Here is a 23,859-nt window from a genome sequence, read left to right on the forward strand (position 1 = left end):
GGGAAATTTCCACAGTATTTAAAACAGGCAAGAGACGAGCCTCTACGAAAGAAAGGTAATACAGAAGATAAATAAAATTATCGGCCCATAATAGAATGAAGTATGAAAGACAGATTAATTAATCACTAGAATAAATACAACCTTCTAAGTGAATCACAGTCTGATTTCCGAAGTGGTAGAAGTACGTAATCAGCGACAGTAGAATACACAAAAGTGGTGTTTTGCACTCTTGACAAAGATGAGTGTGTCACGGGCATATTTCTAGATCATTGTAAGGCTTTTGGTACTGTTAACATATGATTCAAGGAAATAAGCCAGGAGCGTTAGGACTAAGACGAGTATCTTATGAGCGGTTCCGATCCTGTCTACCACAGTAGAGATAACACGTATCTCAAATAAGTCTAAACTTTCAGTAAAACACTAATCTGAGCCAATACACAGTTAAGCAGGATTTTCTCAGGGTACCATATTAGGACCAACACAGTTCCTGACACACATCAATGACTTTCTCATAGTGTTAGTCACGGGGAAAAAATTATCTTAGCTAATGACAGCAATGTAGTACTCACAGAGATGATAAGAGAACTACTTGCAGAGAAAGCAAATGAAACCCTCAGAGTAGATTACAATTGGGCAATAAGCAATAAACTGACAATAAACGTAAAGAAAAGTAATCCCATGAATTTCGGTTTGAAGAGGGAAAGTGACATTGTTAAATTACAAGTAGATGGCATTTCTATAAACCGTGCAACATACACAAAATTTCTAGGAATCAATATTGATTCTCAGCTGAAGTGATGTTAACACACGAAGATGCTTGGAAATGGAATGGTATTAGCATGTTTATGCCCTTAAGAGTACTGTCATCAGTGAGTAACAGTCAGTTTATTTAAGTTGCATACTCTTCATTGTTCACTCATTTATTATCTATGACGTTCTTTCCTGGGGAAAGAATGCACGAAATATGGACACAGTTTTCAAACTGCAGAAAACCGTCTTAAGAATAATACACAAAAACAGTAGCCGAGCACGTCTTGTCTTAGCACCGGTCCTGTAACACAATGGTGTCAGATCTGTGCATACGGACTGAACAGTAGAATATTTTCTTATTTCTATCCACATAGATTCATGATTCAGAAAGCTCCATCCTACAGTATAACGTATACACTGATGACCAGAAACATAACGACCACTGCCCACCACGAGGTTGTATGCTGCCTGATGGCGCTGAGGGCACGTGAGGTGGCAGTAGAAGTATGTGAACGGAGCAGAGGCGAATGGGAAATCATTTTCTCGGCGATCCATCTTCTATTAAATCACCCTTTAACTCTTTTCTTACCGATGGCATACAGGACATAAAATTCCGTCTAAGGCCTGCGATCATTTTTTTGTTAATAATTGGCAAACATTGCTGTACAATCGCAATAAATTCATGAAATGTTCAATTGACTCTTTTATTAGAACATGTTACTCATTTCTGGATTACACCCATCTTCAGACATCACAAACTTCAACTCCTTCCTAACTAACCAGGCGTACAGCCTTGACAACTCAAACAAAGTTATTGGACACTTTCTTTGAGTTGTTAAGGCTGTACGCCTGGTTGGTTAGGAAGGAGTTGAAGTTTGTGATGCCTGAAGATGGGTGTAATCCAGAAACGCGTAACATGTTCTAATAAAAGAGTCAATTGAACATCTCATGACTTTATTGCGATTGTACAGCATTGGTTGCCAATTATTACCCTTTTCTTACTGATCTGAAATGAGCTGATAGTTTCGTTGGATCGTTCCTCCTTAGTTTCTTTCGCTAGATGACCCACTTGTTTCCTTTTAAGTTTAATATGTTGTCATGACATTCTCAATTCCTGTCTTACCTTTGACGCATTTACTCAACTCGAGTCCATTCCCGCTATTTCCGTACGTGCTCTTTTTCACAGCTCTTTGGTTTGTATTCTAGGGCAACTGGCTCCACTCGGCATGGTGAGGATATCCGAGGACCTCGTAAAAGAAACAACATCGGCTCCGGCTGGAACTCCATCGTTAACAACCGGCAAGATTTCCAAACATTCCTGCAGTACAGTCGGGGCGACTGTAATGTAGGAATGTGCGGTAATCTCATAGGCTGTTAACGTTGGATGGCATTTTGGGCGTAGGACGAAGCAGCGCTCCGCCGGTTTCTTTCTATTGGGCGTGATGGCAGAGTTAATTTTAGTTCAAAATGGTTCAAATGGCTCTGAGCACTATGGTACTTAACTTCTGAGTTCATCAGTCCCCTAGAACTTAGAACTACTTAAACCTAACTAACCTAAGGACATCACACACATCCATGCCCGAGGCAGGATTCGAACCTGCGACCGTAGCAGTCGCGCGGTTCCAGACTGTAGCGCCTAGAACCGCTCAGCCACTCCGGCCGGCGTTAATTTTAGTTCGGTACGTTTTAAAGGTCTACGATACGGCAGAACATCCGATTATCTATTGGTAGAGTTCAGAGTCATCCTGTACAACTAATGAACCTCTAGTTATGCAGTGGCTACTGACGCGGAATTAGCATCTTTCGGAATCACAGCTGCCTAAGAAGGATGAAGAAAATAACCCATAGTGGCTACTCTGAAGGAATAGGTTTTTGGCCGGTCTAATTTAATTAAACCAATAGGAAGCAACACTTTAAAAAGTCCAGCAAACAAAAATATTATGTTATTCAAGACATGCCAATATGAGCAATCCTGTTGCCCACGCTCAAACAAGACTGCTGCCACCAAATTCGCTTTAGTCTTCTCCCCTTTTTCCGCTATGTGACGGGGCATGGCCGAGAACGATAGCACAGCAATAGAGAGCTTTCAGGATAGCCATCAGAGCCTAGTACGCTGTGCTGACTTGCACATACATACAGTGTGTTTCACTAAATGTGTTTGCCCGCATCTCGTGGTCGTGCGGTAGCGTTCTCGCTTCCCACGCCCGGGTTCCCGGGTTCGATTCCCGGCGGGGTCAGGGATTTTCTCTGCCTCGTGATGGCTGGGTGTTGTGTGCTGTCCTTAGGTTAGTTAGGTTTAAGTAGTTCTAAGTTCTAGGGGACAGATGACCATAGATGTTAAGTCCCATAGTGCTCAGAGCCATTTTACTAAGTTACTCTGTAAGTTACGAAGTAATAGGCAACGGAAATATTTATTGCGGTAGGTCACCATACGAAACGTTACACTGTCTGCGGACCTATGAACATAGTTTATTGTGTTATTATCCAACGACTTACAGCAAAAAGATACAATTTTTTTAATGGAACAATAGTTGTTTCTATCATGCACTGGAATCAGTAACATCAGCTGTGTATACATCAATTTAAATTAGATTTCTATCACTTTTACTTTCGGCGCTTCAACCCTTCAGAGTTTCAGGGACAGATACGACACACGCTGCGCATAAAGCAATGCGCCTTCTAAATGTGGTGCGGCCGAGTTGTAATGTCACCGGTTTCACGGAGCGAGAAGCTTCCTCGATGCGCTGTTAGACTGCCGACTGTTGCCGCACACGGCCGTATACCCGACAGTTCGAACCACACAAACAAACGGGGCTCAATACACCCCAGTTACTGACATCGGATGAAGATGCCATACACGAACACCGAGTACGTTGAGATGTTGCTGATGCTCGGCGAGTGCCGACACGATGCCACTGAAGCAGCTATGGCGTACTCCGTGAGTTATCCTAGACGAAGAGCTCCGGCGGCAATTACGTTCTTACGTGCCGAACAACGACTTCAGGAAACAGGCAGCTTGGTAATGCACCACAGGAACAGACGAAGAACTGCAAGTAGTGAGTAGACTGAGGTGTTTGTTTTAGCTGCAGTACACAACGATCCTGATGTCAGCTTACGAGCCGTTGCTGCAGTCGTTAGTGTCAGTCTCACATCTGTGTGGCGTATAGTACACGGCCACAGGTTTCACCCGTACCGCCTGTCACTGACCCAGGAGCTGCATGGGAACGATTTCCGTGCGAGAGTTACATTCTGTGAATGGGCCATGCGTAATTTCACGCTGGAGTCTTTAGAAGGTGTTATGTTCTCTGATGATTCCACGTCCACAAATTATGATGCAGTGAATCGCCATAATGTGAACAACTGGGCCGGAGACAATCCTCGGTGAGAACGACCTGTCGACCGTCAATGTAGCTGGTCTATTAATGTGTGGTGTGGGATCCTTGGGGACGAAATCATTGGTCCACACTACCTCCCAGGTTCACTGGCAGGTGAGTTATATCGCGCGTTCATAGTCGACAGTTTGGGTGGTCTCCTTGATCATGTATGTCTGCACACGAGAGTCCATATGTGGACGCAGCACGATGGTCACTCAGCCCATTCTGCGCGTGCTGTTGTGGAAGAACTAAACAACAGGTTTGCAGGAAAGTGGTTGGGGCGCCATAGTCCTCATTCGTGGCCCGCAAGGTCGCCCGATTTAACACCATTAGATTTCTTTTTGTGGGAAAATCTAAAGGATCGTGTTTATGTCACTGAGTCCACATCCCCAGATGATCTACAACGGCACATAGAGGGCGCATGTTGCTCCGTGATACCGGCGATGTTACATCTCGTCCGCAGATCCTTTAGAAGGTGCATTGCATTGTACATTCAGGAACATGGACACACATTTGAACATCTCATTTAGATCAACTTCCCACCGCCAGAACATCCATCACCCACCACAAAGCCATGTATTATGTACAGCATGTGGTATCTGCCCCTGAAACTTTGAAGCGTTGTAGCTACCAAACTAAAAGTCATAGGAATGTAATTGAAATTGAGGGATACACAGCTGGTGTTACTGATTCCAGCGCATGATATAAACAACTATTGTTCTATTTAAAAAAACTGTATCTTTTTGCTGTAACTCTTTGGATAATAACACAATAAACTATGGTCATAGCTCCACGGACAGTGTAACGTTTCTTATGGTGACCCACTGCAATAAATATTTCTGTCACCTATTACTTCGTAGCTTACAGAGGCAAACACATTTAGTGAAACACCCTGTATATCCATCGTGTCTTCGCTTCGCACGGGCAGGCGTTCGCGCGGGCACGCTTGACGACTGCGGCGCGACTTGGCTACCAAAATTCAGACTACTCACCCTCTTCCTCGTCTCGTAGTCCAGCGGGCCCGCCACGTAGATGGCGCCCGTCATGTTCTTCACGGCGAAGGATCCACCTATGTTCCCGCTCGTGATCTCATATCGAATACGGGACGCTGCAACACAGGGAACACACGTGTTACAATCATACGTAAGGCACGTCTAATACAAGCGTACAAAAAGTACTAACAGAAAATGTTTATTTATTTGTCGGTTGCTGGGACACATTGCCACTCTAATCATACAGGGAATTCCAGAAATGTTGTGACGAATTTCGACGGGTCTTAGAGGGTGTCATGAGGAACAAAAATTGGAAATTTGTATTAAGGACAATGGGTCCAAACTGCTGAGGTTATCGGTCCCTAAGCTTACGTAGTACTTAATATAACGTAAAATAACTTACGCTAAGGACAACATATACACCCATGCCCGAGGGAGGACTCGAACCTCCGATGGGGGGAGCTGCGCGACATCAGAAACAAATCGAGGAGAGGAACACATGTCCAAAACATGATCCAACGACGCTACAGAGCATAGAAGTTACAGGGGGCTACCACTAGGCCATTCCTTCGGCAGCAAACGTGATGATGTACGCTGACTTTCTTTCTTTCTTTCTTTTGCTTGTGCCTTGTTGCCACAATGACGCAGGGTCGGCATGTTTAATCGGAATTGGCAAGGTTAATTTAAGGGGTGGCCGGATGCCCTTCCTGCCGCCACCCCATACCCCCCAGGACGGAATTAGTGTACCCCAACTGTCTGTGTCTAGTGGAATCCATGGAAAACTGCGAATGTGTGCAGATGTCTGCGAGCCGTGTAACTCAGGCGGAACGTGGGGACCAGCCTGATATTCACCAAGTGGGATGTGGAAAACCGCCTAAAAACCACATCCAGGCTGGCCGGCACACCGGCTTCCGTCGTTAAGCCGCCGGGCGGTTTCGATCCGGGGCCGGCGCGCCTACCCGAGTCCAGGAAGCAGCGCATTAGCGCTCTCGGCTAACCTGGAGGGTGATGATGTACGCTGACTGACGGTAGGCAATGTTGTTTGTTATACAGTGATCGCCAGTGACTGCAACGATCGCCATTGGAGAATGCTGCCTAGAAAAGCCGTGTTTCCTATGAGTGCGCTGATCTGTTGCCTCGGTGGATAGTGGTTTCAAACAAGGGTTTTCATTCTACAGTTTTTATTTTTCTCCTGGAACCCTTTAAAATCTCCACTGTTTTTCAGTATTCAGGAGAAAAATCAACTGCAGATGTAAACGTGTGTCCGAAACCGTCATCCACCAAGGCAACAGAGCGTCGCATTCATAGGAGACAAGGTGTGTCTGCACAACAGCTAGCTCTATCTTCTCCACTGACGCTTACGACAATCAGTCGAGATCACTGAATAATAAACAACTTTGCGAGACGATTCATCTGCGGTCCGTCAGCGTACAAATTAACGTTTACTGCCAAAGGTGTGGCCTAGCAGCAGGCGCCGGTACCTATAAATTCGATGGTCTGTAGGGACGTTAGATGACGTTTCCAGACGCGGGTTCCTATCCTTGAATTGTTGCTCAAGACACCATCTACAACCCTTCGAAGTTTGTCGAAGCATTCCTAGGGCACTCAAAATATGTATATGTGATTGGTAAGGAAATGTTCACAACCTCAGCTTTAAGATTGACGATCAGTTGGCAGCATTTGGCGTTCTTATGCAACCGTTCGACTCACTGCGAGACTGACTTTAACTTAGAACATGAAGAACAATTAATCTGGGAGCACAATGTTCACATTGTGGGGATTCAATTTCTCTATGGATAACAAACTAGGTCAATTTTTTAACTGTATCACAACCCTTTCAGTACTCTCCAAGTTGTTCTAGAGAAGATTTAAGACTGAGGTGAACAGCTCTTTCACGAAAGCAAATAAGAGATAGTGTAGAAAATCTGTTGCTACTGACAGGTCACTTTGTCATTTCAAACTCTTGTTCTGAAGTGTTTCTTTCTAGACTGTCGTGCTTTTAAGGGTTGCTGTAACATCAAGTTCTGATATTACTGGTAAATTTTTGGGGTTCCAGTTCTACTGGAGGACTTAACCATTAAAGGGGGTCTCAGCATTTTTCGTGTGTTTAGGCAAGACTATCTTGTATGAAATGGCCTGATCTTCTAATAGGCTGCATACTCTTCTTCGACCGATGTTTCAGGCTCGAAATACGTAAAATGGTAGCTCGTTAGACTAAGTGGCGCAGTGTGGAAATCTCGCAAAGCCCTCCAGGCAAGGTTAAAGGGGCCTGGCTTGTCCTTACCTTCAACGAATTTTTCGTTGGAGACGGTGGATGTGGTTGACTATGATGCGAATATCTTGAGTGCCGATAGTTTTAATGGTTAAATGTGAAAGGTACACGCTATAGAGAAAGACGTGTAGTATACATCATCCTACACAACACAACGAGACTGGAGTAATGAGACAAAGTGCTCTGATTCGAAAGGACGTATTGGAGAGTTGCAGTCTATCGCTTCAGTATGTCGAAGCAACGAAGGAAATAAAATAGTTGCAGAACTGGGATTAAACTCAGAGTGACAGGATAGCAATGATAAGGTTCAATGGTGACATTGCTATCCTTTGTGACCATATCCCGATTTTTCAGAAACCTCGCTCAGCAAAAGAGGAGCTAAAATAAGCGGACTCGTATCTTGGCTTATACTTAGATACTCGTCCGTTCCTGAGAAAACGACCGTTAAAGTTTTCGACGTTCCTTAGATGCATCTTAGCGCACGCTAAGCGCAGCCCAATTGGACGCAGAGTGGCTAGCGTCGCAGTTTTCACCCCTGTGTCCCGTGTCTGAAACACGATTACTGTTTTCATTTATTTTATTTTATTTTAATTTAATTTATCTACCCATGAGCGTAGAAGGTTACTACACGAATGTTTCTTGTTAAGTTAGCGGATGCGAGGGCTTTATATGAAATGTGCAATTACAGCTAGGTTTCACAATAAATGTCGTACATTTATCATATAAATGTGTATGGTATACGCCAAGCTAGCCGAGAGCGCTAATGCGCTGCTTCCTGGGCTCGGCCCCTGATCGAATCCGCCTGGCGGATTAACGATGAGGACCGCTATGCCGGCCAGCCTGGATGTGGTTTTTAGGCGGTTTTCCACATCCCGCTAGGTGAATACTGGGCTGATCCCCACGTTCCACCTTAGGTACACGACTCGCAGATGTTTGAAAACGTTCGCACCATTCCATGGTTCACACTCGACACAAACAGCTGGGGTATACTAATTCCGTTCCGGGGGGGTTCGAGGTGGCAGCAGGACAGCCATCCGGCCACCCTCTGCAACTAACACTGCCAAATCGATGGTAACACGGCCGACCCCGCGTGCAGCGGGACAAAGGCCTCAAGAAAGAAAGAAAAATGTGTGTGTGTATGGTGTTTACCGGAGTTACAATTTTTTAAATTTCCATATTCTTCTAGTTCATTCTCATATCAATTCTTAATTCTTATATTTTATTGTTATGTTTATGAAGATTTGATGCATTCCCTTGGATGGTACCGATCGTAGAAACATTTTAAACATAGAAATTCCAAACACCACGACCTTCGCGCGGAGGGAAGTTAACCACAGCGATATTCCTTCGTGTGAATCTGCCTCGGGAAAAAAAAAACGTTGTTGACATCAATGAAGATTTTTAGCGTTTGCAATAATTTTGTGGCAAACTACGCATAACGGATCACTTTTCCGAAAACTGGCGCTTGCAGCTGATTATGAATCAAGGTACACTACAGCAATTTCACCGAAATCAATTTCAAATAATTTTTCTACTTATTTATAGTATTTTAATTAATTCACCAGACATATAATTAGCAGATATTTAAATATAGAGTGAAAACATTCGTGTAGTAATCTTCTAAGAACATGGGTAAATAAATGAAAATAAAAATAATAATTGGATTTCGAACACGGGGCGCGTAAGTGTGAAGCCACGACGTTAGCAACTGCGCCACAGCATCCGCGGACATAAAGTACCTCAAAAACCGTCGTTTTCTTACTAACGGTCGAATATCTGCGGATAAGCCGAAAACACGTCGCTTATGATGATCCCTCTTCCACTGAACTAAGTTTCTGGGAAATCGTGTTATGGCACCTGCTGTGTTCTCCTCGTGAGTAGGCAATATGGAGTAACAATGTAACAAACGAAGACGAGCGTACTGAGGAGCGACAGAAATGAGATAAGCGGCTAACTTAACATAAAAATAGAGAGAACCATGTAATAGGCGAAGTGAAGGAATTATGCTGTGTTGGAAGAAGCAAGGGGGGCAAAAAGGACTAGCGCAGGTAAAGATAGCATTCCACATTAAACTCTATTAGCATAAAACATATATCGTAATTTGAGATAGAAGTTTCGCAGAACATGTTTCCGGAGCACAGCACTGTATGAGAGCGAATCATGGACTGTGGGAAAACGGGAAAAGTAGAAACTCTAAGTATTTAATATGTGGCTTTTGTAACGCCGGAAATGCATATCCTGCTATTTCCATCTATTGTACTATAATTCTTTTTCCTTGTTTTGTTTCCTCAAGATATGACATTTCTGTGTTTTTGTATATTGTAATTGTTTTACTATTTGTATATATATGCATTTATGTCGATTTATAATTGGTTTGTTTTGTGAATATTATTTGTATTTATGCGCTGGGTCTGGCCTAGGAAAAACTATGCTATCGAACGAATACATCGATAGGTCGTGTGGAGAACCAAAGTGTTTAGGATCTTTGGTAGTGTTAACTCTGTCGCGTGGAGCGAGAGCAGAGAGAGTCTGGCTGGGGTGGTGCAGTGGAGCAGGTGTGTTGTGTGAAGCTCCCGTGAGTTGCCGCGCTTTCGGGGTTTGGCAGCATGTAATTGCGCTCGACTTGCGATGATAGTTTCTGACATGGTGTCGCGGACGGGAAGCATTATATGGCGCACATCAAGAGCCCGTTTCGTCTGGTGACCGTGTCGAGAAGAAGGCGCGCCAATATCCAGCTTCTGCAACAGCGACGGCCGACAATGAGTGACTGTCGCCACCTCCTCGATCGACGGCTTCAAACCTTCAGTCAACCAACAAGGAAGACTGGAAGCACGTAAAGTTTTGAACTGTATGGCAGACCTCAGCTTTTCAAACTTTTAAAATTGTTGCATCACAAAATTATAGCAACTTAGCATGAACCTTTGTTGCTCATTGTCCCAATTGCATTGCCAAGCAGGGTCCCTTCCTTTTCCGAAATGAACCCGAGTGTCGTTGAAATTCAGACGCCAGCATTAAAGTAACATCATTTCACTGCTTTAATTTCAAAGTTCAGTTAAGGTATTCATAGCTGGCTACGATATTCAGATTACACAAGCACAAATTAAGAGTGCGAGTTTTGTTACCGTATTTTAGCTTACCTGTGACTGCAGCTCAGCTTGGTATGTACTACATTTTACTACTGTTAATTGTTCAGAATCATTTAATTCAAGTTCAAAGTTAAATCCCTTATTCCTAAATTGCGTAGATTCAAGTAGCTTTTGAAATGATTGTTGAGGTAGCCCAAGACTAACCGTATTTTACTGAATTTCGATGTGGCTCAGAAAGAAAGCTCACTATTAACTTCACTCACTAAATTAACTTTCGATTTTCCTGTTTTATTAATTCTTTTGCTAAATTAAGTCAGAGTGTAGCGAAATTTATTACTTCTGACAAACTTTCAGTTTCCACACTGCACGTGTCAACCTTCAGTTGCCACGCTTCTAGTGCTAATTATATGTGTAATATCCTTTCTTTTTCAGTTACTATAGTAATTGCCCTTAGGACTGGCGACCGTAATTTCCCCCAAATCTCAAATATCTAATTACCACTAGTTGATTGTTAACGTAACGGCCGCACATTTACTTTCTTTATTAACTTTACCCCTTTTCATTAGCATTTTTCCTTTCATTTAGATGTAACCCTTTCCTCCCTCTTTACCGACAGATTAACTTCGGTGACGATTGCTTTTCCCAAATTTCCATTAGGTACACGTGGTTTAATTTTTCACTGTCATTAAGGTCGATAAGTGAGGGGGAGGTTACACTTTACAGAAAGACGAGTACAGTTAACATAATAAATGAAAAGGTTTGCGAAGAATTGGCTAGGAAAGGAATATGAAGGAGAGCACTGGCTAGAAGGCCAAAGAAGATGATAGCATACGACTTAAGACATCATAGAAGAAGTTCGTGTAACTAGACGGAGCTGTAGAGGGCAGCAATTGCACGAGAAAACAGAGATTACAATATGTACAACAAATAAGTGAGGATGTTGCGTACAGACGCTGCTCTGTGATGAAGAGGCGGATGACACCGCACACCCCCACCCCTCCAAAAGAAAGCTGGAGACGGAAACCTCGTCCTACTAAATAACTTGGTTAATCACAAAAGGACTGCAAGATTAAAAGTGCCCATTTGATGGCTAGATCAGTTGTGGCCTATTCCAGCATTTAACAAGACACTGCAGATCACACCTGTGAAAAGCGTTCATTTTGCTGATCGGCGACCATACGATGCCGCCTTTGTTCTCCATGCTGGTGACTCTCGTTCCGCTGTCAGATTCTGAATTTTCTAACCGCAAGTCAAGGCCTACAACTTTATCTAGAATGATGGGTAACTGAATTTCAATTACCGTCTAATAGCGTGAAGCAGTTGATGAATGCGACTACTCGTTATGGCATTGACTTCGCAAAACATATGGAGGCTTTGGTGAGCCACTCTGATCCACGTTGACTCAACATCCGCTCACAACTTATTAATATTGTTCGTAGCGAGATCTAAGGCTCGCATATCGTTCTCTAGAGCATTCTAGATATTCCCTGCAGGACGTAAGTTACGTGATATCGGGAAGCCTGATAAGTACCTCATGTCAGAGGAACGTTGATCAGCCTGCTCCGACAGAGTATGGTGCACAGTGTTTCGCATTATCTTGCAGAATGTAAGACTCCAGTGAGGTGCTGTAGGTGTAGAAGAAGATGTACATATCGTGGATGCTGATGCTACGATTATTCGCTCTTGGCTGGCTCTGTTAGATGTACGATTCCACATCAACATTCCCCGTACACTGATACCAGCGGCAACGCTGGTGTGAATACTCTTATAAGGGATCTGTGGCCTCCTCTGCTTATTTTTTTTTCAAGTATACTCTGCCCTTGGCGTCTGCTAACATGTACCAGATGTTAACAAGAATGCGCGACTTCTTTTTCTTCCATGTTTCTAATGTCTGTTCTTCGTACGGCTGTGATGTGACAGCTGAAGTGATATTGGAGCACATGCTTCACGCGTCCACGACGGCCAATCAGATCATGAGATTTTGTTTACGTTGCTGTGGTAACGCCTCAGTGTTGCCGTAGTGTTAGGCGACCCCTGCTTTCAGTCAGTAGTTCAGGTTTGTGTGTGTACGTGCGCATTCCACTAATTCTCTGAGTTTCTTGATATGTGAATGAAAAATGGCTTCCTGTAGTGCAGAGAAGAGGAATTCTGGAAAGAAGGTATGCTGGCTCAAGGAAGAGATCGTATCGGGCGGCTAAGATGACATTTACGAAAGCGCTATCAGTGCATATACGCACGTACTACAGCAGGAACGAGGGTAATTTCCAACAATGATTGCCTATCGAACGCGTGGGCTCCTAACGATATACATCGAACTTGTGACTCCATGTCAACCATACGATTGTGGTGGTGCGAATTATGGTAAACGTGTAGTGTGTTGCCAGGGGGACATATTTTATCGTTTCCGGTGTGAATAGCAATAAGCGAAAGCGTTGCAGTTTCGAGTGCCGAGAGCTTCACATGACGTAATCTAATTCCTCGTTTATATAGCGTGGAAAGTTATATTTCTTCCGAAATCTATATTTCTACAACTTGAGGTTGCCTGGAAAAATTGACCCTACTGATACTCTCCTGCTATCTCTGACTCACATAGCAAGAGTGTACCTAGGTTATGGGAAAAAGAATTGCTGCTGGAAGCTTACACAACACGAGCAATAGTGCACCAATAAGACGTGGCTGACGAGTAAAGTAAGTAAAGTTACTACTCGTACTTTCATTTGGTATTAAGTATAACTTAATAAACGTTTGTCTTTCGTCGTTGCTCTAGTCAATATCCATAACTCGCGCCACCAGAGTTGTATGGCCGACATCGAGTCGCACGTTCGATAAATATCGTTAGGAGCCCACGCGTTTGATAGGCAATCATTCTTGGAAATTACCGGAACGAGTACCAGACACTTAAAAAGTAGATGGCGTTACTGTCGGACAACCATTTCTTCACTGGTTTCCGGAGAAGAAAGGTACTAACGCAACGCAGAGACACTGTGCTATGGGGATCTTGCTTCCTGCGTGAGTTGCTTACAGTGAAACCGCAGAGTGTAAAACAAGATGGGTCACGTGCGTCATATACAATCCGTCACGTGGACAGACGAAATGCACTAGGAACTGCTATAATTAATGAAAACATACCAGCCACAGAGGACGCAATATGTAACTGATACGTTAGCAGAGAGCCATGGCCACAAAGTTACGCGTCTTCCACCGTACCATTGCCATTTCAACGCCATCAAACTTGTCTGGGCTCAAATAAAAGCAGATGTTGCGGAGCCAAATGAAACCTCTACGTTGCGAGACGCAGAGATGCTGGTAAATGAGGCTGTCACACGACAAACGCCAGAAAATTGGAAGAACGTCGTGTGCTATGTGTGAAAATAGATTACAAGGTCGAAGATACACTGAAGCGCCAAAGAAACTGGTACATGCATGCTTATTCAAATACAGAGATATGTAAACAGGCAGAACACGGCGCAGCAGTCGCCAACGCCTATGTAAGACAACAAGTGTCTGGCGCAGTTGTTAGATCGGTCACTGGCGGTACAATGGAAGGTTATCAAGATTTAAGTGAGTTTGAACGTTGTGATGGCGCACGAGCGATGGGACACAGTATCTTCGAGGTAGCAACGAATTGGGGATTTTCCTGTACGCTCATTTCACGAATGTACCGTGAACATCAGGAATCCGGTAAAACATCAAATCTCCGACATCCCTGCGGGCGGAAAAATATCCTGCAAGAAAGGGACCAACGACGATTGAAGCGAATCGTTCAACGTGACAGAAGTGCAACATTTCCACAAATTGCTGCATATTTCAATACTGGGCCATCAACGAGTGTCAGCGTGCAGGCCATTCAACGAAAGATCATCGATATGGGCTTTCGGAGCCGAAGGCATACTCGTGTACCCTTGATGGCTGCACGACACAAAGCTTTACGTCTCACCTGAGCCCATCGACACCGACATTAGACTGTTGATGACTGGAAACATGTTGCGTGGTCGGACGAGACTCGTTTTAAATTGTATCGAGCGGACGGGCGTGTACGGGTATGGAGACAACCTCACGAATCCATGGACCCTGCATGTCAGCAGGGGATTGTTCAAGCTGGTGGAGCTCTGTAATGGTGTGCAGCGTGCACGGTTGAGTGATATGGAACCCCTGCTACTTATAGATACGACTCTGACACGTGAAACATACGTAAGCGTCCTGTCTGATCGCCTGCATGCATCCATGTCCATTGTGAATTCCCACGGATTTGGGCAATTCCAGCAGGACAATGTTAAATGCCACACGTCCAGAATTGATACAGAGAGGCTCCAGGAACACTCTTCTGAGTTTAAAGGCTTCCCCTAGCCACTAGACATGAACATTATTGAGCATTTCTGGGATGCCTTGCAACAGTTACCTCCAGCACTACTAAAAACTTTAGTCGAGGCCATGCCACGTCGTGTTTCGGCACTTCTGGTCGCTCGCCGGGGCCCTACACGATATTAGGCAGGTACACCAGTTTCTTTGACTCTTCAGTGTAAAAGAAGGCTAAAGAAGTAGCCAAAGAAAATATTGTTATTTCTTTATCAGGCGATGAGGCCCGCAGCAGTGGAGGTATCGAAACGTGTGTGACTGTGAGTTGAGATAAGCAGTCAGACGAAGTCAATCTTGGGGTTTCCGTTCTCCCATACGAAAAATAAAGATGATGTCTTCATTCGAAAATTTACATGTAACATCTGTGCATTTTTATGTACCTTGATAATGTCAAAAATCTGTTTGTGTTGGTTTGTATAAGGAGGTAAACACTGCTAGTGCATCTGTAGACTTGGCTGCCGTGGGGGCCGGTGGGTGGGAGGGGTAGGTCTGTCAGCGCGTTTCCCACACCGTCTATCAATGGTCCACGGCACCTCCGTGTCGATCAACGTCAACCGTGCTGCCAGCTGTCAGAGCTCTTCTCTCGCTGTACGGAGTATAGCGGCAGTAGTGCCGGCCCGTAACACAGTTAGTGATCTGTACTGTGAGGTTGTGGGAGGCATTCGGATGGATCGATGATTTTTGTGACCCCTCATTGGTGTTCCTGGATGACACTGCTACCCACGTGTTATCGTCTAGAATTACGTTTGTCGGTAATCTGATGGATCATGGTACTGGAGCGTTCGCCGCAGTAAGGCACCTACAGAGCTGCTATCGCTATAAAGCCTGTGGAGGTTAGTCTGCGGTGTCCATTTCTGCTCTTCCATGAGAGCATGTGCTAGAGTCTGGTGAGTCTATGGTGCAACAGGGCAATTACGAACAAATATGTTAATCATGTCTCACACGTGCACCTAGGTTATGCACGATGATGCAAGGGGAGGCCACGACGTTGGGATTACGAATTTACTTCAAACGTTGTACACCCTCAACAGCCCATTAACACAATATCACAGTTCGTACTGATAGACGGTAAATGATCGAGAAGAACAGAAGTGATATCTGCTGTTCCTGATTTACATAAATGATCTAGGTGATAATCTGAGTAGTCCCCTTAGATTGTTTGCAGATGGCGCTGTAATTTACCGTCTAGTAAAATCATCAGACGATCAAAATGATCGAGAGAGAATTTCTGTACGGTGCGAAAAGTGGCAATTGGCACTAAACAAAGAAAAGTGTGAGGTCATCCACATGGATACTAAAAGAAACCCGATAAATTTTATGTATACGATAAATCGCACAAATGTAAGGGCTGTCAATTCGACTAAATACCTAGGAATTACAGTTACGAGCAACTTAAATTGGAAATACCACATAGATCATATTGCGGGGAAGGCGAAACAAAGGCGCCACTTTGTTGGCAGAACGCTTAGAAGATGCGACAAACCCACTAGAGAGACAGCCTACGTTACACTTGTTCGTCCTCTGCTGGAATATTGCTGCGCGGAATGGGATCCTTACCAGGTAGGATTTACCGAGACATCGAAAAAGTGCAAAGAGGGGCAGCTCGTTTCGTGGTATCGCGCAGTAGGGGTGAGAGTGTCACTGACATGATACGCGAGTTGGGGTGGCAGTCACTGAAACAAAGGCGGTTTTCTTTGCGGCGAGATCTACTTACGAAATTTCAATCATCATCTTTCTGTTTCGAATGCGAAAATATTTTGTTGGCATCCATCTACGTAGGGAGAAATGATCATCACAATAAAATAAGAGAAATCAGAGCACGAACGGAAAGATTTAGGTGTTCCTTTTTCCCATGCTCCATTCGAGAGTGGAATGGTAGAGAAGTAGTATGAAAATGGTTCGATGAACCCTCTGCTAGGCACTTAAGTGTGAATTGCAGACTAACCATGTAGATGTAGATAACATGCAAATAGTAAGATGCACTATTCTGGCAATTCCAAGAAAATCGAAAGAGAAGTTTTACGCGTCTACTGTATCTGTGCGAAGGAGCCCTCTGAAGGAAGTCAGCGTGGTCACTTAGTTAGCTTTCATGTTTAGCAAGAGGCTCGTGGACAAGGCGACGGTTCGAAACCACCAAAACTTATTTTTAATCTATATTTTTTGATCACTGGTTACATTATTTAATTTATATGACATCTGAGTGTTCATATAAGGAAAAAAACCACGTACATTATCATGAAGTTGTAGTGAATTTAATATATTATTTGACATTTTACTATTTTTCATTAAATTTTCAAGGACGAGGGACAGGCATGGAAAGCTCAAATCAAATTTGGCAGATTTGTGTGGATGAAACAAGGAATGCCGTACGAAATATGGATTCCTTCTGAACATTATTAAAGACATGGAACATCTACGGTCCTTCGATACCACAAACGGTCAGCAAGATGAACAGTTTCTTTTATTTTACGCATTTTCATTCTTCCATAAATGAGAATCGTGGCGTGACGCATTACCGCATAACAAGAAGTTGAATAAACTTTATATCAGTTGGGGTTTAATCATGCTTTCGGAAACTGATCTTCACATTGCTCCTAACTACACCTCTGCTTCCCTCCCGCCCATTCCGTGTACGTGACGGGCGAAACTCGGCCATCGCTTCTAACAGCGTCGCAGGCACGCAGTGGCTGCCGGCGAAACCGCGATAAACAACAAACAAGGGGCGCACAAACGCGCATGCGCGCGCGAGGGATTACGTTGCCGGTGCAGGCGTTTATCAGCCCTGGCAGCTACCTGCCGGGTAGAAACACGGCCAACACGGGCAGCACACGAATAAAAATAAAAGCAGGGAAAGAGGGTATGCGCGGGGAAAGGTATACTGCTCGTAAAGCTACTGCTGTTCTGCATTTTGCGGTCGCAACAGAATTTTAAAAAAAATCATGAATACCAGTCCTGTATTTGCAGTCCAAAAACTGCGAGGAATACACACAGTTTACTAAGGGTGCTTTGTATATTAATTATTATTATACTCTCTCCCTCCCTCTCTCTCTCTCTCTCTCTCTCTCCCTCTCTCTCTCTCTCTCTCTCTCTGTGTGTGTGTGTGTTTCTCCTGCTTCTGCATGTGCTAAGTATGGTGGCAGAGATATGTACGAATCAACAGTTCGATCACTGTGATTTCTATATTTATGTTTGTAGCATGCAATCTTCTAACCTGTTTAACTACACTTCATCAGAAACTGCCAAAAATTCGTGAATACTGGCCCAAAGTTTCAGCTTTCGGTCTGAAAAGGTGTTTGCTCAGCCAGCAAGCTAGCTGCAAATTACGTGGCGACAAGATTACTTGAAGATGCACCTCACACCTGAGTGACAATAAGTGAATGTGTCAAAAATCTCTGAAATCTGGAAGCAGCGAAACTAAAACGACCGAAGCAGAATTGGTGCAGATTACCCTGAGGAGACAACAGTCAAGGGATAGCGATATGTACGCATACAGATGGCGGCAGTATCGCTTACAGAAGGTATCAATAGCTTCGACCATAAATATAATAGACTGGTCCTGACGTCATTTTCGTGACTCCAACATCTCTGGGCTAAAGTCACGTGAATGTTGGCAAAACATGGTTGTTTCGTGTTGCTCTTATTGCTGTACTCAGCGTTTTGTCGGGGGAAATGGCATTACATTTCACGTGTGTTTCTATGATAGTGCAGATGCGTTTATTGAAATCTGCTGATGTGACTTTTATATGTTTTTTACACTTGAAATAGAGTATCACGTAAATTAAAGTGTTGAAAGTGATGCCTGTAAAGTCAGACTCATATTACGTTTTGGAAAGTATCTGTGATAATTCGGTTACAGAAGTAAGTATAACTGTTACTCGTCCCTACTCATAGGTTCACTAAGGATGAAAACCGAAGGCAGCTTTGGATACAGGCCCTGAAACGGAAAAACTTTAAGCCATCTGCACATACGCGCCTTTTTGTATATACAAGTGAGATTATAATAAGGTAAGAGCACCTATAGTCGACACATGAAGAGAATTTTTTTCTACTTTCTAATACTATTAAATAAATGTAGGCTCCAAAATTATTTTATGAAACTTAAAAGTCTCATCTTTCATCCAAAATATCATTTTTTTTAAACTGATAGTTTAAACTTTTGTAAAAATAGTAGGAACTGAACCTTTGAAGTGCATCTAAAATTGATACTCTAAAATGGACCTGCTCCTACAGTCGACAATTTTGGCACCTATAGTTGACATAATTCCCATATCCCATTCTCTTTTATAAGTGACTAGAGCTCAAAACGCGGCGAATCCAATATTTAAAGTTTTGACACTAGCTCACTCGTACTGCTTAAAAGAATTTTAACGACATTTTACTTTAATTTGTATTTTACAGTAATTTCGTCCCGCTGCCCACCAGAGGGGCGTTCGATGTATTTGTTAGATTTTATAAATGGTACTGTGAACAAATCCAGGTCAAATGTAGTTCTGACATAATTTTTCGCAAATAAAAAAGTTATTTTTGTTGGAAGCGTTTGGCAGTCAATTGAGAAATGTGGGTAAAATACGATACAAACATAGGATGGCAGATCGCTGTTTTGAAATCCCGCCAACTGTCACGTGGTTTATGTTGGAGCCACACCAGCCCTATAGCTTCTGCACAGCAAGGCCAGTCTACTAGTATCTACGGTCGAAGATCAATAGGCAATACATTGGCGGAGCTGTCATTTGTACTCAGGTGATTCATGTTAAAAGGTATCCGACGCGATTATGGCCGCACGATGGAAATTGGTTCAATGGTTCAAATGGCTATGAGCACTATGGAACTTAACATCTGAGGTCATCAGTCCCTTAGACTTAGAACTACTTCAATGTAACTAACCTAAGGACATCACACACATCCATGCCTGAGGCAGGATTCGAATCTGTGACCGTAGCAGCAGCGCGGTTCCAGACTGAAGCCCCTAGAACCGTCGGCCACAACGGCCGGCCGTTGGAAATTAATAGACTTTGAACGTGGGATGGTGATTAATGATAGACGCATGGGATATTCCATTTCGGAAATCGTCCGGGGATTCAGTATTACGAGACAGTGTCAAGAATGTGCCGGGAATGACACAATTAAGGCATTAATTCTCACTGTGGACAACGCGGTGGCAGACGGCCTTCACTCAAGCGGCGTTTGAGTAGAGTTGTCAGTGCTGACAGACAAGCAACATTGCGCGAAATAACCGCAGAAATCAATGTTGGAAGTACGACGAACGTATCCCTCAGGACATTGCGGCGCAATTTGGCTTTAACGGGCTATGACAGCAGATGAGCGACAGGAGTCCGTTTGCTAACTGCACATTGCCTGGAGCACCTCTCCTGGGCTCGTGACCGTATCGGTTGGACCGCAGACGATGGAAAACAGTGGTCGCGTCAGATGAGTCCCGATTTCAGTTGATAAGAGCTGATGGTTGGGTTGGAGTGTGGCCAGATCCCACGAAGCCATGGATCCAAGTTATTAACAAGGCACTGTGGAAGCTGGTGATTTATGTTTAGACGGAACAGACCGGATCCTGTGGTCCAACTGGGCATATCATCGTCTGGAAATGGTTGTGTTCGGCTAGTTGGAGATCATTTGCAGCCATTCGTCGACTCCATGTTGCCAAACAGCGATAGAATTTTTATGAATGACATTGCACCATGCCATCGCATTACAGTTGTTCGCGGTTTGTTTGAGGAACATTGTGGGCAATTCAAGCGAATGATTTTGTCACCCACATCATCCGACATTAATCCCATCGAACATTTATGGGACATAATCGAGAGGTCAGTTGGTGCACAAAATCCTCCAACGGCAACACTTCCGTAATTACGGACGGCTACACAGGCAGCATGGCTCTTATTTGTGCAGGGGACTTCCAACGACTTGTTGATGTGTTCAAATGTGTGTGAATTCCTAAGTGACCAAACTGCTTGGGTCATCGATCCCTAGACTTACACACTACTTAAACTAAGTTATGCTAAGAACAACACACACACCCATGCCCGAGGGAGGACTCGAACCTCCGGCGGGAGAGGCCGCGCAGTCCGTGACATGACGCCTCAAACCACGCGGCCACTGCGGGCGGCCGACTTGAGTCCCTGCCACGTCGGGCTGCTGCACTACGCCCGGCAATAGGAATTCGACACGATATTAGGAGGAATGCTATGACTTCTGTCCCCTCAGAGTAAACGAATTGGATCTAAAAGCATTAAACTGTATTACGGGGAATACAATGTGCTGCACCATGTTGTACTGGTACAGTTTCAGTCGTATTGACTCGTCACAGAAGTTAATTATATGCATCTGTCAAAGGCTTGGTTCAAAATGTTCAAATGTGTGTGAAATCTTATGGGACTTAACTGCTAAGGTCATCAGTCCCTAAGTTTACACACTACTTAACCTGAATTAACCTAAGGACAAACACACACACCCATGCCCGAGGGAGGACTCGAACCTCCACCGGTATCAGCCGCACAGTCCATGACTCCAGCGCCCTAGACCGCTCGGCTAATCCCGCGCGGCAAAGCCTTGGTCTTTCCCTCCACTGAAGAAGAAAAACACTGTCAAAATATTGAAACTATGATCGGTGTATCACTGCCCTATTTCCAGAAGATGACGAAAATATAGAAAATAGAAAAAAATAATATTAATCGGGATTACCAAAACTTTCTTTGTTGGTATAAAATAGATATCCATACAAAGCTGGTGAAAGTTCTAAAATTACCGTTCAAGTCACTGACGATGACGGTATAAGACAAGAAGAAGAACATGTCTGTACATGAACTGGTACAAAGAGTATCCGTCACAGTGATTAAATTTATATACTCTGAGGAAACTATCAGACACCAATGAGAGGTAAGAAAAGGAAAAGCATTTTCTCAGTTTTAATCACGCCAGAATAGGTATAGACAACTCTTTAAAAGTGTTATGTTCATTGATGAGAATGAACTGTTTTATTTACTGGTAGAGTCCATCGAGCAGTTCTCGCTCGGAGAAAGCCGAAAAGCGACTAGGGTCACCCTTAGTATCGAATACGGAGGTGGCACCACTATAATTTGAAGCTTTATGGTCTACCATGGTGTTCCCGGTCGTACTAGCAGTGGCCTTATGAGAGTCGCCACTGGCGTTAGAGTCTTTGCAAGTTCCTCTGACGGCGCAAGCACGACTCCTTTAACGGCCCCTGCAGCCTGTGCAGTTCAGGTGGCTGCTACGACAGGAACCCCGTCGTTACGACCAAATCTTAAATGACGCCAACTAACTGCTGCAGAAATAAAATTTTAGATAACTGTTTACTCAGTAAACATTTATGAGTTTATAGCTTGGTTGAGGGCAGTTTATACGTGGCTTGTGTAAATAGATCGTTACGTTCCACGCGTCACACTCTTGGGACATAGCTTCGGGGTGCAGAAACTGGCTACAAATTCTTTCACCAAAACAAGACGAGCAAGCTAGCACAATATGCAGAATATGGGCGAGACGGGACTCTTAGTTTTTAAAGCTAACACTAACCACCCAATCTGACGTAGTCAGGTTTAGCCGACGAGCATGTCACTCTTAGCATTTCATCACAGACACGAAACTCGTGCTTATAGATCTTTCCAATGAAAGTCTTGTACTTGTTAGAGACTGCTTACTTCAATGACTATTTGAACTCTTCTTCACCATCAAAATCGCGAACAATACCGACTTAATGGCGCCATGTGGCTTGATCTGCTACCAGAAATGCAAATATCCGGCCGTGCTACTGCCACTGTTCACTTTAAAGAGGGTACTTGGCACGTATCAAATGTTACGGCATCTTCCAGTTCCCATCGCGTATGAGGCGCTGGAAGAATCTTTAAACGCTTCTTTACGCGCTGCAGTCTGTCTAATTTTGTCTTTCCGATCGCTACCGGAACGATATGCAGAGATCTCTGAAGTAAATCTCCAGATTCGTCATTCAAAGCTGGTTCTTTAAACTTTGTGAGTAGGCTTTCGCCGGATAATTGGCGTTCAGCATCAGGCGTCCGCCAGTTCGCGTTTCGAAGAATTGTCTCCCATGAGTCAAACAAACCTTTGGTTCTTTATACTGCCCTTCTTCGTATATGTTCAATATCTCCTGTTAGTCGTGTCTGGTATGCATCCTACACGCTTGTACAATTTTGTGAGACGGCGCACACAATTGAGATGTAAGCAGTGTCCTTTGTAGATCGACTAAATCTTGACGCTATCCTGCCAATGAACTAAGTCTGCTGCCAGCTTTAACTACGGCTGAGCCAGTGCGATCATTCCATGTCTTATCAAGTCATATTCATACAAATTGTTACATCAGGGTATTTATATGAATTGACTGATTCCAATTATGACTCAGTGTTATTGCAGTCATCGTATACTACGTTTCTTCTGCATTGTATGAAGTCAAAAGTCTTATTTTTCTGTACGTTTATAGTAAGTACCCAATCTTGGCAGCACATTGCAATTTCATCAGCAACTGCCTTTGTGTTTTGCAGTTTTTTTTCAGATAGTGCTTTACCACAGATACCTGCAAAAAGTCTGACGTGTGTCAGATTGATCATTAATACACAAAATGAACGACAAGTGCCCCAACACGTTTCCCTGATGCATGACTGAAGTTGCTTCTATTTCTGTCGATGATTCCCCATCCAAGACAATATTCTACACCCTCAATCCCAAGTCCTCAATACATTCACAAATTTTGTTTGTGATAAGGCGTGCATAAGCAACAGATTACAAACGGAAATAAACAGAGCTCCTTTTTTATTTACACATTAGCTATTCGAAAGTTCAATGATACCAAACTGTAACCGTGGAGGGGGGGGGGGCAAGGTAGTTTATACTTCAAAACATAATGACCCGAGCCAAGCAATAGTGATCAAAAAGGAATGAGATAAATGAGATACTTATAACGTGAGGGAATCGCTGAACACATCTACATATTTAGGTACAACTGCACTGAGAATACTGAACAAAATATTTGCTAAATAGCTGCCTGGCAA

General features: G+C 43.7%; 1 protein-coding gene across 1 annotated transcript in view; it reads right to left on the reverse strand.

Moving 5' to 3' along the window:
• Window positions 1–5,344, reverse strand: part of LOC126088434 (neural-cadherin-like) — a 295,055-nt gene extending 289,711 nt beyond the window's left edge. The window contains exons 1-2 of the mRNA XM_049906576.1: window positions 5,335–5,344; window positions 5,117–5,232 (exon numbers count right to left, since the gene is read on the reverse strand). Of these exons, the coding sequence (XP_049762533.1) occupies window positions 5,117–5,232; window positions 5,335–5,344 (126 nt within the window). The remainder of the gene's footprint in view (window positions 1–5,116; window positions 5,233–5,334) is intronic.
• Between the last annotated feature and the right edge of the window lie 18,515 nt (window positions 5,345–23,859).

The sequence above is a fragment of the Schistocerca cancellata genome, chromosome 6, assembly GCF_023864275.1.
Source record: "Schistocerca cancellata isolate TAMUIC-IGC-003103 chromosome 6, iqSchCanc2.1, whole genome shotgun sequence".
Lineage (NCBI taxonomy): Eukaryota > Metazoa > Arthropoda > Insecta > Orthoptera > Acrididae > Schistocerca > Schistocerca cancellata.